General features: G+C 44.7%; 1 protein-coding gene across 1 annotated transcript in view; it reads right to left on the bottom strand.

Moving 5' to 3' along the window:
* LOC126524714 (rifampicin phosphotransferase-like) overlaps positions 1-17,662 on the bottom strand; it is a 197,403-nt gene that overhangs the window by 153,929 nt on the left and 25,812 nt on the right. The window contains exons 2-7 of the mRNA XM_055067252.2: positions 13,009-13,187; positions 11,066-11,340; positions 8,926-8,973; positions 8,651-8,764; positions 6,188-6,303; positions 958-1,010 (exon numbers count right to left, since the gene is read on the bottom strand). Coding sequence (XP_054923227.2) covers positions 958-1,010; positions 6,188-6,303; positions 8,651-8,764; positions 8,926-8,973; positions 11,066-11,340; positions 13,009-13,187 — 785 coding nt within the window. The remainder of the gene's footprint in view (positions 1-957; positions 1,011-6,187; positions 6,304-8,650; positions 8,765-8,925; positions 8,974-11,065; positions 11,341-13,008; positions 13,188-17,662) is intronic.

Here is a 17,662-nt window from a genome sequence, read left to right as displayed (position 1 = left end):
TTTCTCCGTTAAGCTCCTGAAGCATTTGTTTCAATTCATCTTCAGCGTAGTGAACACGACAATAAGCGAGAAAATCGGGGTTAACCGATGCGCAAGATTGTTATTAATCATACCATAAGAAGCCCACAAACAAAGACACCAAGGACAACACAGGGAAAATTACTTTTACTTGGTATTTGAATTAAAGAAATTATAAATAAATGGCAATGAAAGGGGATTAAAATACAAGTTGCCGCCGGTGAGGAACGATCCCACGCCTTCGCATTAAGAAAGTGGATGGGAAGATGGCGCCACGTTAGCTCAATTGCTAGAGCATCGCACGCGTAATGCGAAGACGTGGGATCGTTTCCCACCTGCGCCAAGTTGATCTTTCATCCACTTTCATTGCCATTATTTTATCGTTTGTGTAAATAATTTAGCAAGTACAACTAATTTCCCCTGCGTTGTTCTTGGTGTCTTTGTTTGTTTGCTTCTTATGATATGAACCCGACAATGTCATCTTCAAATCGAAAATTACTGAGATGTTTGACGTTGATCCTGACTCCTAAGCCTTTCCAGTCAAATAGCTTGAATTCTTCTAAGCATGCGATGAATGGCATTGTAGATATTATGCATCCTTGCTTGACCCCTTTCTTTATAGGTAATTTTCTACATTTCTTGTGGAAAACCAAGGTAGCTTTGGAACCTTTGCAGAAATTTCTAGAGATTTCTAGATATGTCTCTTGTACTCTTTGATTACGCAATGCATCCATGAATGCGGCATCTATACTGAATCAAATGTCTTTAATATCTTTGAAAGTCATATAGAGAAGTTGATCGTACTTCGCAGATTTCTCAATTACCTGATTGATGAGTATACTGCCACCTACTATAATCTAGCGTAAGCGACGATAGGGTAGTTGTGTTCAAGAAGTGTTAGCCTGTGAGAGTTGCCAAGCAAAACATTTGTGCACTCACATTCGTCCTGCCCATGATGTGGCCGAAATCACGCAGAGAGTAGCGGTCATTTTCTGGAAAAAAATGACCAAGCATTACATCTGGGAACCTGTGTTACAGGCTCAAAAACAGATAACGACGACGGCCAATGTAACTCCTCTATGGCATTAGGTCAAATGCAGGAGCAGTGTAGAAGTTTAGCCATACTGAAGAAGGAGCACAATATAAAGGAGAATATAAATCAAATATGCATGGCTTTTCTGTTTCAGTAAATGCAAGTAATTATTTTGATATCCCAGAAATACAGCCAAAAAACACTTCAATATATGTTGAACTTCTCGCTACCCGCAACTCGCTTTGCGCGCATGAGACTGTTTGCCTTTACAGCAGTGGAGCAGGTCTCATTTATTTAATTACCGGGGCAGGTATGAAATAAGCCGTAAGACAAAGAGGTAAAGCGTCGTATATGAAAAAGCAAAGCGTGCAGTGGTGCAGGGTACAGAATGTAATACATGTGAAAACGCGGTCACAGTGGTGAACAACGCTTGGCGACGGCAAAAGCATGGCACAGATTGGGATTGACTGCTCTGAAAGTGTTTTTATTCCTTGCAACGATACTGATACAAAATGTGTTTAATATAAGCGAAGGCTCTAAGGTGTTCAGTAGTCACGATACTTTTCCGACAAGACATCTTATTTGCATCACGCAGTTGTGCTGTTGTTGGTTTTTGTGCCGCAACAGTGCCAGTACATTCACATTCAAATTTATATTGTGTCATGGCTATGCTAGGACATTTACGATAAAATTTCAGCTCTTTCACCGCTTTTTTATCTACATGAGGAAGAACAAAAGGTGTGCTGAAAATTGTGAGACGTTTGAGAGCCCAGCCATTGTGCTTTCATTTCGGACCAATAAGAGTTTTATATGCAATGTCAAATTACATTGCTTTTTTTTAAAGTGTGAGTATTCGGAGTGTCATAGCGGAAAAAACTGCGCGTGTGTGAATAACGGGAAGCCAGTCACGTGGTATAGGTAGAGATGGTGTGGCATAGCTTAGAAAATCGTGTATGTGTACGTCTACGTGTAGGTATATATATATATATATATATATATACAGAATGTCCCAGCTAACTAATTGGACCAAGATTCTCAAAAAAGAACCTATGCTTCGTTCAGAACAGACATTGCGTGGATGTTGTTAGCGTTTACCTAACTGGCAATGCCATTTTCTTGCTCGTCTTTGTTTGAGTAATTAGCCGAGATAAATTGATTTACTTTTAAATATAGCTTGAAACATTCAGGTGTCAATAGGAGAGTTGTGGAGCTTTACAAATATTGCCCAACCCAGGTACTTCCAACGAGATAGACTTAGCGTGGACTTAGCGTGGACTTAACCCGCGGAGTTTCTAAAATACCCCGTGACAGCGCGCTCTGTGCACCCGATTGCGCCGTGATAAGAGCGCTCTCATGAGTGATTTGTAAAAACATCGCCAGCGCCGCGCCTTCAATTCACTTACGAGAGAGGGCTTAAACCTTTGCTCGGCTCTGACATTACCGGTAGCGGCTGGTGACGGCGCTCCGGTAAAGCGCTTCGTCAGCAGCCGCTCGCGCCTGTCGCCGAAGAACGCGCTGTCATCAGCCGTTTATTCCGATACGACGAGAAGAGCAATTTTTTCGCAGCGTTCAATTCGATGCGGAATAGAAAAAATACACACAAAACATGCATCATACATCTGGAACCTGTGCGAGAGAGAGTATCATTTGTTACAACGCCACTTCTCTTTCAAGATGCGCCAGCGGCTAGATGCTTGTGAGCTCGACTGTCTATTACGGTCGTGCCGCGCAACCGTGTCTAATAATTTGTTTGCGGTGCCTAAAACATGCCGTACTCAAGCGAGCAGAAGGTGGACATGGTCTTAGCGTTGGGAGGGGCACGAGACGACAAAAGGAAAGCTGCCAAGGTATACCGAAATTGGCTATGGGGGGAAGACCTCGCACGAACACAATTATGAGGAGCTACTTGACGCTGAAAAAAACAGGTAGCTTTAAGAAGACGCAGCACAGAAAGGGGACCATCAGTGAAGAGGGTGAAGGAGACATTTTGGCTTTCATGACTGCAAACCCTCATTCTAGCGTTCGTGATGTGAGTGTTGAGGTCGGCATTTCAAAATCTTCAGTGTGAAGAGTTCTTATAAGGCTGAAAAGCATCCGTATCCCCTCTAACTGCATCAAAAGCTGCAAGAAAGAGACTTTCAGTGGCGGCTTGATTTCTCAAATCTAATCCTTGTGACGAAATACTGGATTTCCTTGACGAAGTGCACTGGATAAATGAGACAACCTTCTGCAGAAATTCTCAAGTCAACATCCATAATGCGCATTACTGGAGCGATAAGAACCCGCATTGGGTGGCACAGACCAGACGCCAGTACCAATTGTCATTCAGTGTGTGGTGCGGTATCTTTGACGAAAGAATAGTTGGCCCCAAATTTTTTCACCACACGCTCACTGTTCAGTGGTACGTGAACGGCATCTTGAAAGGCCTAGTCGAAGACTTGGTTTCAGCACGACGGTGCACCAGCTCACATCAGCAGCGTTTCCTGAGCCTGGCTTGACGAAGCCTTCAAACGCTAGTGGGTCGCGCCGCATGGACCAGTGGCATGGCCTGGAAGGTCACTGGACTTGACACCTCTTGACTTCTTCTTGGGGGGACAGGTGAAAGACCGGGTGCACCGCCAACCTACAGCTACACCAGAAGCGCTAAAGGCAGAGATTGCTGAGGCCTGCAGCGAGATACCATCTTGCGTCATCAAAAACTACATCGGATGTGCTGAAATGGTGCTGATACTGCATTATGGCAGAGGGCGACATGTCTGAACACATTCTTCAGACAGACATCACAGCGAATCAATCTCCACAACCGTTATCCATGAAAAGAGCCATCTGTGCGAAACTTTTGTACGATGTGGAAAAGGCACGTAAGTAATATGAAATTACAAATTCTCTGCCGACAAGGAATGGACAGGAAGCTAAAAAGCAACCTTCGAGAATTGTAACTTCCTTTCTTGACAACCAGGGCAATTCACACGGCGTTATCAAGCTTGTTATAATGTGTGTTTGCTTGTTGTGGTCTTGCTCCCAAATTCGAACTTACGAGCTCGTCATTTTTCCTCCGCATGCATTCTGCTAGCGTGAGAGTGCAATTATCGCCGCAGAAACGGAAGCCGCGCTGTATTTCAACTGCCGCCAGAACCCACTGGCATTTATCTCGGAACCAAGCACAACGCGAAGCTCTGTCGTGGGCAGCACGAAAGGCGCGAAGCGGCGATGTTTTTTACAAAGCACGGTTGAGAGAGCTCTAATCGTGGTGCATTCGGGCGCACAGAGCGCGCTGTCATTGTATGTTTTAAACACCGAGGGCTTTCGTTTTTCCGAAATGAAAACGGCCACGCCTAGTGTATGTCGTTGAAAGTGCCTGGGTTGGGCAATATTCACGGAGCTCCACAACTTTACTATTTACGCCTGAACGTTTCCATCTATATTTAAATAGTTAATTAATTTATCTTGGCTAATTACTCGAACAAATACAAGCGAAAGAATGGTACTGTAACTTAAGATAAACGCTAACATCTTCGCGATTTCTATTCTGAAGAACGCATAGACTCTTTTCAAAATCTTGGTCCACATCAGCTGGGACACCCTGTATATATATGAGTGCGTAGAAAGGGGAACCAAGGGGCCAGATTTTTATTTGTCGCAGCCACAAGCAATAAGAGCAGGTCTGCTCCGGACCTGCTTTTATTAGCAGTTGCGCTTCGCTCCTCGAAGAGGCAGGACGTGTACAGAGCGAGCTCCTGAAGAGCACTTTGCAAGTGGTAAACGCAGTTTGAATCGTAGATCCGGGACCTCCTAAAGGTGCGATGTATAGCGAACGCATATCTCTCGCATTTACTGCTATATCACCACAAAAAGTTTCTTTTAAAGTTTCCTTCACTAAGCCTCATTGAAAATCCTTGTTATACACTGGAAGTCTTAAAGTGCCATCTAGAGAGCTTTTTACCGCACGCATTTTAGAAATTGGACCATCGATTGCGTCGGGCCGCCATGAGACGAGCTCCAATGCGAACATAATTTCACTGCCCCTGTAGACTAGCGTCCGTAAACGACGTGCCTTCCCTGGCTCCTCGCATATCATAGACAAGGAATCCTGTGAAATTTCTGTTACGAGTCGATCGTACCTCATTCTCTTTTCCTTTTCTGTAGCGAGGCGAATATTCACTGGTGGTTTTCCGCCATTTGTATTAGGTTATTCAGTGGAGAGAACTGTCATATAATTGTTGATGTTGCAAACAGTGCTCCTGACGTAGAGTTGTTTAGGCGTGTGACCATGACTCTCCAACTGGAAGCGGGCTTCGCTCGAAAGAAAGCGCACGGTTTTTCGCTGGAAGCTTCAACAGTTTTCGAGCGCTGGGGCGGTTTGGTGCTCTGCAGACACGATTGTCGACGCGCGATCCGCTTACCGTTGTTTGCCTGTTTGAAATGCGGAAACTTGGTGGCGGGAATTTTAATCAGCACACGACTGCAACTCGTATATTTCGAGCTGTGGGTGCTATACCCTGCTTTAGCGTATAAAGGTCGGCACAAGTGAAATTTATATCCCATTGGCAAACACAGTCTGATCTGCTGAGACTAATTTATGCAACGCATGTACATGGAAGCAAACCGCCATAAATTGCCACCTTATCGGCAACGTCGATCGTTCTTTACACATGAACGCAAAACCTTTTGTTCGTAACGGTACACTTCCTGTTTGTTGCTGCACTGCTGCGCTCTTACAGTGCTTTTTTGTTCGCAACAACTAGCGCCGAGAGAATAAATTTGCACATAACTAAAATCAGCGATGTTTTCATTCAGAGGCACCTGTTCTTTACTTACTGAAGGAAAACGGTTTGAGTTTTACAGTGTTAGCGCTATATTGCTTAAATTCAAGGTTAAGAAAGAGCCCACCTTATAGGTAAATCGCACACGCAGAGAAGTTCGTTCGTGAAAGTATGCCGTGAATCATCGTTGTATTCAAACCAAAGCTCCGAGTGACAAGCATGCAATCGAACAAACGAGAAAAGAAAAAGCAATAATGGCAAAAACTTGCATAGTACCAGACCACAAATACGAAAGTCGCCTGCATTCTCTTGTTCATGGGTTGCTGTTTTATTGCGCAGTGACATACGTAGGGTCCACAAGGTGAGCCCTCACCTATGCTCCTTATGCGAAAACCCCAAAGGAACAGTTCCTGCGGAGCCTCGCCGTCCACGCCAACGGAGCCCGTGCAGAAGACTAGCTGTGCGTAGCTGTCGACTTCGTCCAGAAGCCTGGAAGGGAACGGGTGTGTAAACTTCCGGTCTCACATGCTTACAACCAACGGTGATGCAAACCATTTATCGATTATATAAACAGAAGACCAGAAACCTTCATTTGAAATCCCGAGGGCACGTTTGAATTGGCAGAAGATCTACAACTTTATCATTTATTTTGCTTATATATTTCCACCAAGCTGCGCGTCTGAAGAAAGCAGACTTTGTGAAGCATCCTCTCTGAACATTCGAATCCTTGCTCGTATTTATGCACTTCAAGTAGACACTGCAGTTGGCGTTGACGACCGGATATATTTGCCGAGTACACCTGGAGATTCAGGTTATACAATAAGAAAACCACCCCACCCAAAACGTGAACACGATTACAGACGTCTGTAATCGCGTTGCAATTAGCCACAACGCAAGCCTTGTTCAATTTAGAGTTGCTTGTTTCTTAGCAGCAAATAGATTGGGCAGGTTTGCACTATCGGCGACACACTAGAATTGAAAGTGGTGTTCGCAATGCGGACATTGTTCTAACAACATACGAAGTCACGGTGGAATTCATGGGGGCACTTGTAGGTGCGATGCTGCACGCGAGCTAACTTCTGCGGCCTATCAGAAACAACGTCCTGTCCGCTACCAGGCGTTTCAAAACAAAAGCACGATCAGTAGAGCCACCAGCGGCGTTGAAGGCGCCGCATGTCGATGGTGTACAACAAGAGACCGAAGGAAAACCTTCGGCGCTTGCAGCTTCACCTTAGCGCTTTTTAAAGCGAAGCTTTCTTTGCTTCTACCTGCGACTTTCTCACTGCTGCTGCTGCTGCTGGTGTCTGGCACACAGGGTTGGGGGATGGTTGAGAACGCGCGCATACATAACAGACGCTCGGCCGAGAGGTGATGGAGGAAACTCATTTGAACGTTTGCACAGCGTAAAATGTGCACAATGCCCTCTGGAGCTTCCTGGGCGTCACCACCTTAGCCTCTTGTCATCTGTAATTGTCCGTGAACCCTGCAAGAGCATCACAGAAATTGCAGCGGTTACCTTTCTACCAATTCGCAAGCCTAGATTGAAGCTAGATAAAATGGTAGAGAGGAGAAAGGGGAGGGGGAGAGAATGGGTAGAACCGAGGCAGTCGTGAAACGAGTGATTAACAGCCTTGCCACTCTTCGCTTGCAGTTCTCATACAAAGGGGGGGGGGGGGGGGGGTGATGCGTATAGAGACAAGGTGACGTGAGAAGGTAAGGAAGCGCTACTATTTTAGGCACAACAGCGGTTGCGGGCAAATGGCATACATTTAAGTTCAAGGTATGGTGCGGTACGCTTCTCTTATTTCTGAAACATAAATGCCACGCATTACGCCGGGCGCGCAGAAGCAGAGCCGCATTGAAGCGCACCGTTGGGTCTAGGCGACACTATATGCCGATGCGGTCTCAGGTCGAATTGGCGCTTCTGTGCCCGCCGCGGTATTAATTTGCAGCTATGACACTGCTCGAGGTTCGCGCGTTCGATTCCGAACCGCGGCAGCCACATTTCGACGAAATAAAAAAGCGCTTGTGCACTTCGATTTAGCTACACGTTAATGAACACCGTGGTGTCAAAATTAATCAGGAGTCCGCCACTAACGCGTGCCTCATAATTCGATTGTGCTTTTGACACGTACCACCCCATAATACAATTGAAATTTAATGCTTCAGCCACGATGCGATGTGTAGTGTGAGACAATAAATACGCACTACCATCTCAGAGGTTATAAAGTATGGCTCACAACGTCTCAAGCAAGCACCTCCACCTGTGCGTTGTGTGTAGTTCGCAAACAGCAGTGGTGCACGCAAGGTAACGTTTACCATCAACTCACCACTCTCGTGCTGGACTAATCGTTTAAGAAACTAAACCTTAGCCGTCAACGTCGCCGCTAATTATCGTCGATCGAAGCAAACAGAACAGAAGGCTTCGCTTACATCACTTCCCATGGTGCGTGGGATCTGCATAATGTTTTGTGTTTGAGCGCACAACGCTCATACAGGAAGCGGAAGAGAGAACGCTTCCCCGACTTCGTCAAACTGATTAAGCAAAACGCGAATGTGTGGCCGCATCGTATGTTTTTTTTTTTTTTTGCATTCAAACGCACTGGGCGTTGGTGTTATACAAAGTGCTGTAAATGTATGCACGACGAAGCAGCTTGCAAGTTTGATTCAGCGCTGCGCTGTGCACTAGCCAAAAGCTTAACTAAGCACCTCAAGACGCCAAAAGAATGTCCTGTGCAGCTGCAATTCGTTTTCAAGTAATTCCAACTCTAGCATATATGTATATGATAAAAATGTTGAAGCAGCGTGTCAATTAAAAAACACCGCCATGTCACACCTGTTCACGTTAGGGACGCCATGCTTGGTCCAGCTCGTGCGAGCCAGTTGACGTGCCACGAAGTTCGCCGGGAAATGAGCTCTGTGTTCAAGAACGTTGGACGAAGACTTGCACCTGCACGAAGATGTATTCAGTCTGGAACTTGTTATATATGCTTAGCTGGGCTGGCATAGTTTAGCTTAAGCAACCGAACGTCATCAAGTTAGCCCTATAACACCAACTTGTATCCATGTAACATGTTCTCGGCGATGCGCGATGATAGTTAAGATGCTTACACGAGGCCAAGTTGAACATGGACCACCGCATCTCCACGCGTCGTGCACCTGTACAAAAGTCAAGAGGATTCATTTTTAAACGCATTAAATGGAGTTAATGAGATCGCGACATCGAGCTTGCCACAACGCCACCTTTATGTGTCCGTTTTCAGGCTCACGATTTCTGTTGCACCTAACGCACTAACAGTTAAAACCACTCTAAATAAAAAACGATCATGAGAAGAGTTGACAAGCCGTGCGTTTGAAGGTTTTCTTTATTTATTGAAACACGTATAATAAATAAACTTCATCAAATAAATTACATGTACAATTCGAATTACGCGGTCACACTACTGTGACTGATGAGCACACGCTGGCAGAGGAACTTTTCGAGCGAGTAAAATATTTGTTGTATTATTCATGAGACATAAACATGCTGATGACATTTGTTTAGTCATTCTGTTATAGATTGAAAGTTAAATAGCTACTGAAAAGATCAGTTTAGCTACGGACTGGCATACTAGTCCAGGTCATATATAGACTCGAAGGATGAAATAAATTGAGTGAGAAAATAAGCAGCGCGGACGCAGGCGCACACGCGCATGCGCCAACACGAAAACTCCAAAACTCGAAAACTCTTTCTGTTCACGAAAGACATTTGTGTTCATTTGTAGATTAACAGGAAGCTCGGGTGCTTCTCTCTAAATACATGTAAAAGGAGAACTCGATTTTCTCGGCGACCACTGCACCAAAATTTGACGAGGTTTGTTGCATTTAAAAGAAAAGCTTAAGCTGTAGGGGCGGTTCGTTTGAAATTTTTTATTTAGGTCCACATCTTTTTATTAGAAATTGGCGAAAATCGAAAATTTTCAAAAAACGAAACTCCGTAACTCAGCAACCAGAAATGATAATACAATTCTGTGAATTGCATCTAATAGTGCATCTAAAGCGGACAAAATTGATATGTTACACATGAATCTAAAGAAATTAGTAATATGTAGATACAGCTTTTCCAGAACCCTTCGGACACAACTTAACATATTCACGTAAGCTGTCAAATGACATATAGAATTTGTCCGATTTTAATGGTCTAATGGATTCCGTTAACAGAACCGCGATACCTGTTCTTGATGTGGAGCTATCAATTTGTAAACTTCGTGCTTGCATTCTTTTCATACTTTCGAATATTATAAAATTATTTTAATGAAATTCAGGACCTAAATCGAACTTCCGCTTCCAACAGTCACTAGAATTTAACTTTCTCTCTGACATGCAATAATTTTCATTAAAATCGGTCCACGGGTTATCTCAGAAAAACTTTTTTGCGTTTCACATTTATTTGAATAGGCTGCGTCGGAGTTGGGCCCGAGCTAAACCTTCCTCTTAACAAGCACGTTGTACGGCATAAATGTACGTGAAATGGGAAAAGAGAAACAATAATTTATTAGAATTTGTTTATTTGTTCAAAGCGTTCCAACTTCACGTTTGTTGCCCCTGCTATATTTCGCACGGTAATATGTGCGTTTGACAGCAAGAACAACTGGTGTGGTAATCTGTCTGTGGCGCGAGTTAGCAATTAAGGGAAGCGGGCCCGAGAGCCGACTGAATGTGTTTAGGGGACGAACACTCAGGTATGTAGTTAGCCCCCCCAAAATAATTCTCAAGGATGTTTTGAATGACCTGAACTGCTTGGAAAGAGCTGTCGTGCCTCAAGACATACGAATGCGCCGCGTCAGCACATCGCTGGCCTCATAGCGCCTGTAAGGGCGACCTTCCTGTCGATAGAGGAGCCGCTGCCATATCCACAGCGAGCGTCGCGGGCTAATCAAACAGAGGGGTACGAGGGTCGGGATCAGTTTTATTCTTAGAGTACGACTGTCTTGAGGAACACTTTTTCCAGTAGGAAGTCCCAAAGCCAAAGACTGCAGTGCCAACCCCTATGCAAAATAAACATAAAAAAGCAAGAGAGTAGTTAGAACTCCTGAACAACACAACATAAGAGCATTTGAAACATAATTAGCTAGTTAATGAAATAAATACGCATAAATAATAAGGGGCTCTATAACATAAATTTGTATGTTGAACACTTATGTTGCCAGAAAGTGGGAATAAAATGTTACACACACACACACATCTTAATCGGAAGAATATGGACCCCTACCTGAGCAGTCCGTTGAAGGCGACCCTCCAGCGGCGCATGGGCACCAGCTGCTCGAGCCGCAAACCGGCGGCCGCGTACAAGCCATTGCGAGAACAATCCGCGACACCGTGGCCAGCTGGCAGCACGTAGCTGTGGCCGTCCGCTGTGCGAAGGTAAAGCCACGCGTCGGCCGTCCTCGCCGACGGGTGACGCCGCACGCGAGCCAGCACGCACTCGCCGCGCTCGGTGCTGGCCCAGACGAGCAGCTCGTCCTCCAAGCCGTCGCCGTCCGGAAACTGCAAGCGATGGCGTCGATTGGGGAACCGCTCGATTACAAGAAAGTGGGGGAGAGCTGTGTCGGACCTAAGCTCTGATAAGGGTCGCTTAATAAAAAGTATTTTGCGAGCACTAAATAGGCAATGAAACATGTCAGCAGATACATTGGTGTTCATCACAGAAAACCAAAGTAGACGGCTTCGAGAAATGGTGGTGTATTTCACTCGGTCCAGGAAGCTACGGTCGAGAACGACATTTGGTACGTTAGCATTCCAGTGATAAGCCACGAAGAGGAGTCATTATCACCAGGCCGGATAAAGTACAAACTAGACCCTACTCAAAATGTTCTGGAAGGTGGCACCACTTCTCCCTATCTATGCGGAGCGTATCTGACCACGAGTCGCCTGAGTGCGAGGAGAATAGAGTGGAGGGCAGGACAGTAACTATGTCTAATGTAGATAGTAGTGTCCTAGAGGGTCAAACCGTGCCTCTCTAAACTCTAAAGGCATTAGAAGAGCGCAGAACATTAGACCGGGTGAAGAGAATAGGCACCTTGCAGGCTTAGGATTGAATGGGCTGACCGACGAAGGGGTGAATGGGGACAGCACGGAAAGCCCTTGCACCTAGAGTATATATAAAACAGGACGATGGTGATGATTATTGCAGCGATTACGGGGTCGAAAAAGGGAATAAAGCAGACTCTCAAGGTGTTCAACAATTATGCCGTAAGGAGAAAGATAACGGCCGCTGTTACCGAAATCCGGTATAGTCAGAATGAGGAAAAATTCAGCGCTCTTCCTCTCTGTGAAAACTGCACCTCCGACGCGGGTCGACCCGGTATTACACTATCTCCGGGATCGGCCTACGTGCGAAAAATAGTTGGTCGATGTCCACAAAAACGAGGTCCGCCAGGACCTAGCCATAAGCGGCTTCGCTGTAAAAGGAAAATGTAGTAGGTCAAAGCCAACACACCACAGGGGTTCCAAATAAACGGCGTCTACAGGGCGTCTACGTTTAATAAAACGGCATGCAACGGCATCTTTCAGGCGCCTTGCCCTCTTTGGATAGATAGATAGATAGATAGATAGATAGATAGATAGATAGATAGATAGATAGATAGATAGATAGATAGATAGATAGATAGATAGATAGATAGATAGATAGATAGATAGATAGATAGATAGATAGATGCCCGCCGTGAGAGCCAAGTGGTTAGGGCGTTGTGCTGCTTAGCCTATGGGTTTGAGGTCATGGGTTTAATGCTGGCCACGGCGGTCGCGTCCAAATGGCGGCGGAATGAAACAACGCTTTTGCGTGCCATGCACTACGTGCGCAGTAAAAAACAGCTACAAGTGGTCCAAATTATTACTGAGAACCCCTCCCTCCCACTCCTACGACGTGCTCAATATTAGATCTTGGTTTGATACTTAAAACGCCAGAATTTATTTAGTTTAATATCTATCTATCTATCTATCTATCTATCTATCTATCTATCTATCTATCTATCTATCTATCTATCTATCTATCTATCTATCTATCTATCTATCTATCTATCTATCTATCTATCTATCTATCTATCTATCTATCTATCTATCTATCTATCTATCTAATCGAATTCGGTTTTTGACTTTTTGTCAAATGTCTGATGCTCCGTGCATTAGACGCTGGTATGGTCCACGTGCCATCACCTTGTCAGAACTCGGAGGTGTGCAGATGTCGTCCAGGGAAGCCTCCTGCTCGGGACTGAGCAGTCCGCAACCGCGGGGTTCATATTTGACGCCGAAAGTGTAGAAGTCAAAGCGGCCCTTCCGCCGGCACAGCGACACCGGCAGCCTCAGGAGCAGCCATTTACAGCACTGTGACAGGCCTGCAACAGAGGCGACACGTCAGGGCTTCGAAACGGTGCAGTACTTCCAAAACTTTCTCAAATGCATCGCAGGCTGTGCCGGCACATTAGAGTATACATCGTATACTATATATATGTGTTGTGTACATGAACGGGGTACACATCGAAGTTTTTAGGTCAAGACACCGGAATTATACAGCAAGGAATTCTGGAATATGTGTGAAACGAAACGAATGGGTGTTACGCAGGGGGTGGGTAAAATAAAAAAAAAGACATAGATAGGTTGAAACAACTAGTTTTAGCACTTAAAATGATAAACTCAAAGTATAATTATTTATTACAGTCTTGAAAGATTATGCATCCCCAATGCAGGCAATGGAGGTGGGAAGGCAGTTCCACTCGCCTCTGGTCTTTGGCACAAAAGAATCTCAGAAAACATTTACGCGACGGAAAAAATTGATACTTTAAACCGATGATCAATGCGTGACGAGGTGTGCGTAGCTTCTCAAATGAATTCTTGTTTAAATGAGTTGTTTTCTTGAACAATTTTTTTAAAAGAGGCAGAGATGAGACAGGTTTCTTCCCAGCTGCAAATATTAGGGTCAAGGTCTGATTATATTAAACAGACGCTAGTTGATCTGCAATAGAAAGATACAGATTCACAAATGGGAGTTTAACTTTTTATTAGACGAACTTGTGCCCAGTAAAACAAAGAGCACTCAATCGCAACGACAGCCGCGAGCAAAGTCGGTGACCGTCGAAAATCTCATCTGCGGGTCAAGCACATCGGCTTTCATAAATCAGTCGTCGAAAGTTTCAGAGTATTGGCTGGTGCCCGTGCACCTTCCAGAAACTGCTAGACAATTCGTCTCGCGTATGCAATCAGATTATACAAGGTTCGTCGACAACAGACGACTGACAGAACCATCAATAACATTCGCGAAACCTCCGATAGGTGCAGGCGCGTCCTACGCCGTGCGATAACGTTTAACATTTGTTAGCTGGTGAAATACGGTCGCCGGATACAGATGAAGACGTGTGCGTATATATATAATTATGCTTGCTGGTGCACGAAAGAGACATGAAAAAGTGGGCTCTGAGAAAATCAGCGGAAAGGATTGAAACATCTGTAGCGTTCACACAAAAAAAAAAACATCTAGAATAGCTAAAATTTACGGAATTCGTAGCTTGTCTCCTCCCGATTCTTTATTGCGTCTAATCTTTCCCATAGAGCACCTCATTTATTTTTCTAGGTTGTTTTGAAGAATTATCAGTGCACCGGGAGGCCTTCAGATTAAGCGGAATTGAGTGTATTGCTAGAAAAGAACTAACTGTGTAGGGGCCATGGTCTATTGTAACTAGTTTCAACATGTCTTTCTCGTCAGTAATGAAATGGCATACGGTCAGATAATGCAAATTTGAGAATAGGAGGACTTTAATTACCCAAGTCGTACTATTGAAGCACCTATTCAAATGTATGGCGGTAGCTCATTCGCATAACTTCGCATAACATACACACACACACACGCACACACACACACACACACACACACACACACACACACACACACATATATATATATATATATATATATATATATATATATATATATATATATATATAGAGAGAGAGAGAGAGAGAGAGAGAGAGGTTATTTGCTCAGTTTATACACCTGAAGCCACCACACAAAAAATACCAGTTAATTGTTTTCAGCCTACTCAGGTACTTTGACTGAGACACTCATTCAATTTTTCTCTGAGGCATGAAACAATATATGTGGCATATTATTTTATTACACAACACTTGATATGGTAGCCAACTATTATTAAACTTCAGAAGAAGTTAATATAGCAGTGCATATGATCAGGCACATGACATTTTGTTGCACTTTCCCAAATCATGCCTATATTTTTTAATCATCACACTTTAACAGAGAGCGGTAGTTATTGCGATAGGAAAGTTGAGAGATCGGCCTGCATCATTGTTCTCACCTGCTACTCGGCGTTGGGGGAATGGGAATAGGTCACACTACAACAATAATGTACAAAAGCTATTGCACTGAAATAATAGACTAGTACATACTTAAAAATCACGATTTTATACTAAAATAATAATGAATCAAACAAATGTTTATTATAGTGCCCAGAAACAGCTACAGAGCCTTCGTACTGGTGCACTGAGAAAGTAATATGTGAGACGAAATGTAAAGAAAACATGAATCTACTAGACGAAACAATGCGAGATAGAGAAACAAATTGGGAAAAACGAAATCAGGAAGGGTAAAAGCAAGTTAAGGATACATGATTACCTACAGATACCCAAACACAGAAATGAACTCTGAAGCATGTCAATACAGGCAGAATTCTTATTACATGTTTTTATGGAGTCGAGCCATACATAGGACAGTCTTTGATGCAAATTGGCCAGGAAAAAAATGCGTAATGCTGCCTGGTATACTGTTTCCGTATGAAAAATTCTATATGATCAAGAAGCTTTGAGGAATGTATAATGCCATGGTCCGCCTTATACAGGAGCAAAATGTCTACTTAAGACTTGTGTCCAGAGGGACGAGATGAGGTGTATTTAAGAGGGCTGAACTATGGTCGCCAGAATGGTAACAATAGTGCTTGAACTAGATATCAATTTATTCTGAACGCATTCAATGAGGTCAGCATTAGATTTGCGCGTTGCATTCCCTTCTACAGAGGCATACTCTAGTATTGGAAGGCACAGAGCGGAATACAATTTCAGAAATAGAACAGCTGAGTGGAAATCATGCAATATACGACATACAATTCCAAGGGCATGAAGGTCACGTTGTGCATATTTACCATTTGAAGAGAAGCTTAGCTTTTTATCGAAGCACGTACCAAGATCTTTCATTTAGTCGACCATGGGCAGTGGAGCATACCGAAGGGTGTACGAAATTTTCACGTGGTGTGTTTTCCATGTATTACATTATGCTATAGTTCTGGAAGCATTTAAGTGTATCCTACTGTTTCTGTACCAGTGTGAAAGTTACAATATGTCTTTTAGGATGTCCATGCAGTCGTAAGCACTGTTGACAGCTGTGAATGGTCGGGAGGCAGGGAACAAGGTGTGTTTATTATCAGACAAGGGGCTGCATATATAGGGACAGATACAAATATGAGCATGCGCACTTCGTACCGTAAGGGCACGTGTTAACATGACAGTGCGCATACTTAGATCTTCCTTCTTTTCGAAGACAAAAGAAAAATGAGAACAAAGAATTTACAAATTCGCACGTCAGGGACCTAATGCTGCGGTCTCTCTGGCAGGGGGTAACGTTGTGGCGGTCTGCGGTGATGGTTACTTCTACGAAGGGTGTCTTCAGGTTGTAGCTCCGCCATCTGGTCAGGCTGGGATACTGACTCCGCAGAAACTGTAGCTTCAGGGTCCGACGTAGATTGCATTTCTTTGGAACTGAGATGCTCCATGGTGCGCCGCAGCTCTTGTCCGATGTCTGTAAGTAGGTTGTACGACCGAGGTGTGCCTGCAGGGCCTACAACCACAGCTGGCGACCAGGTTCTGCGTATGGTGTCGTACACTGATACTGGAGACCTACTGCGAAGATGGGGTAGACGCTTGGCCGTCCGGTTGTAGAAGGCCCGCTGCTGTTCTCTTATTTCCTGGAGGCGATTGCGAACGGCTTGTGGTGGCACAGTCTGCGGTCCGAGGTGCTGGGGAAGAACCGGCAACTGCGTCCTTGTTTGGCGACCCATCAACCTTTGAACGGGCGACTTCAGTTGCTCGTCCCTTGGCATGTTTCGCCACTCCAGCAGGGCGCTGTAAAATTCCATAGTTGCGAAAGGACACTTCGTTAGCAGTTTTTTCGCCTCCTGCACTGCACGCTCCACCATGCCGTTACCACGAGGATAGTACGGGCTTGAAGTTACGTGAGCAATTCCGAGCTGCCCAGCAAAAGAGCGGAAGCACGCGCTGTTGAAAGGTGGGCCGTTATCACTGCACAGCTTTGCCGGGATTCCATGAGTCGCGAAGACGAACATGCACGCATTGTTTACCGCTGTCGCTGTTGTATGATGTAGCTTTTGAATCTCAAAGAAGAACGAGTTGAAATCCACGAGGATTAGGTAGGACTGGTCATCGTGGTGGAAAATATCAAGCCCTACTACTTGCCATGGCAGGCCTGGTATCTCGTGGCTCAGCATAGGCAGCCTAGTGTTGCTGCGCTTGTACTTTTCGCACGCTGCGCATGACTTAGCTAGAGCCGAGATGTCCGCGTTCATGCCGGACCAGAACATTATTCCTCTGGCTCTCATCTTCATTTTTTCTTCGCCTCCATGTGCGGTGTGTAGCAAACGCAGAATTTCCGGTCGCTTGGCCGGAGGAATCACTATTTTGTTGGTTCTGAGGAGCAGGCCATCCTCAACATGCAGTTCGTTGCGGTAACACCAGTATGAACGCAGGGCATGCGGCACATGATTCTTCGTTTCCGGCCATTCTGTGCTCGAGT

This window comes from Dermacentor andersoni, chromosome 3 (genome assembly GCF_023375885.2).
Source record: "Dermacentor andersoni chromosome 3, qqDerAnde1_hic_scaffold, whole genome shotgun sequence".
Taxonomy (NCBI): domain Eukaryota; kingdom Metazoa; phylum Arthropoda; class Arachnida; order Ixodida; family Ixodidae; genus Dermacentor; species Dermacentor andersoni.
This window is presented reverse-complemented; position numbering and strand designations above follow the sequence as displayed.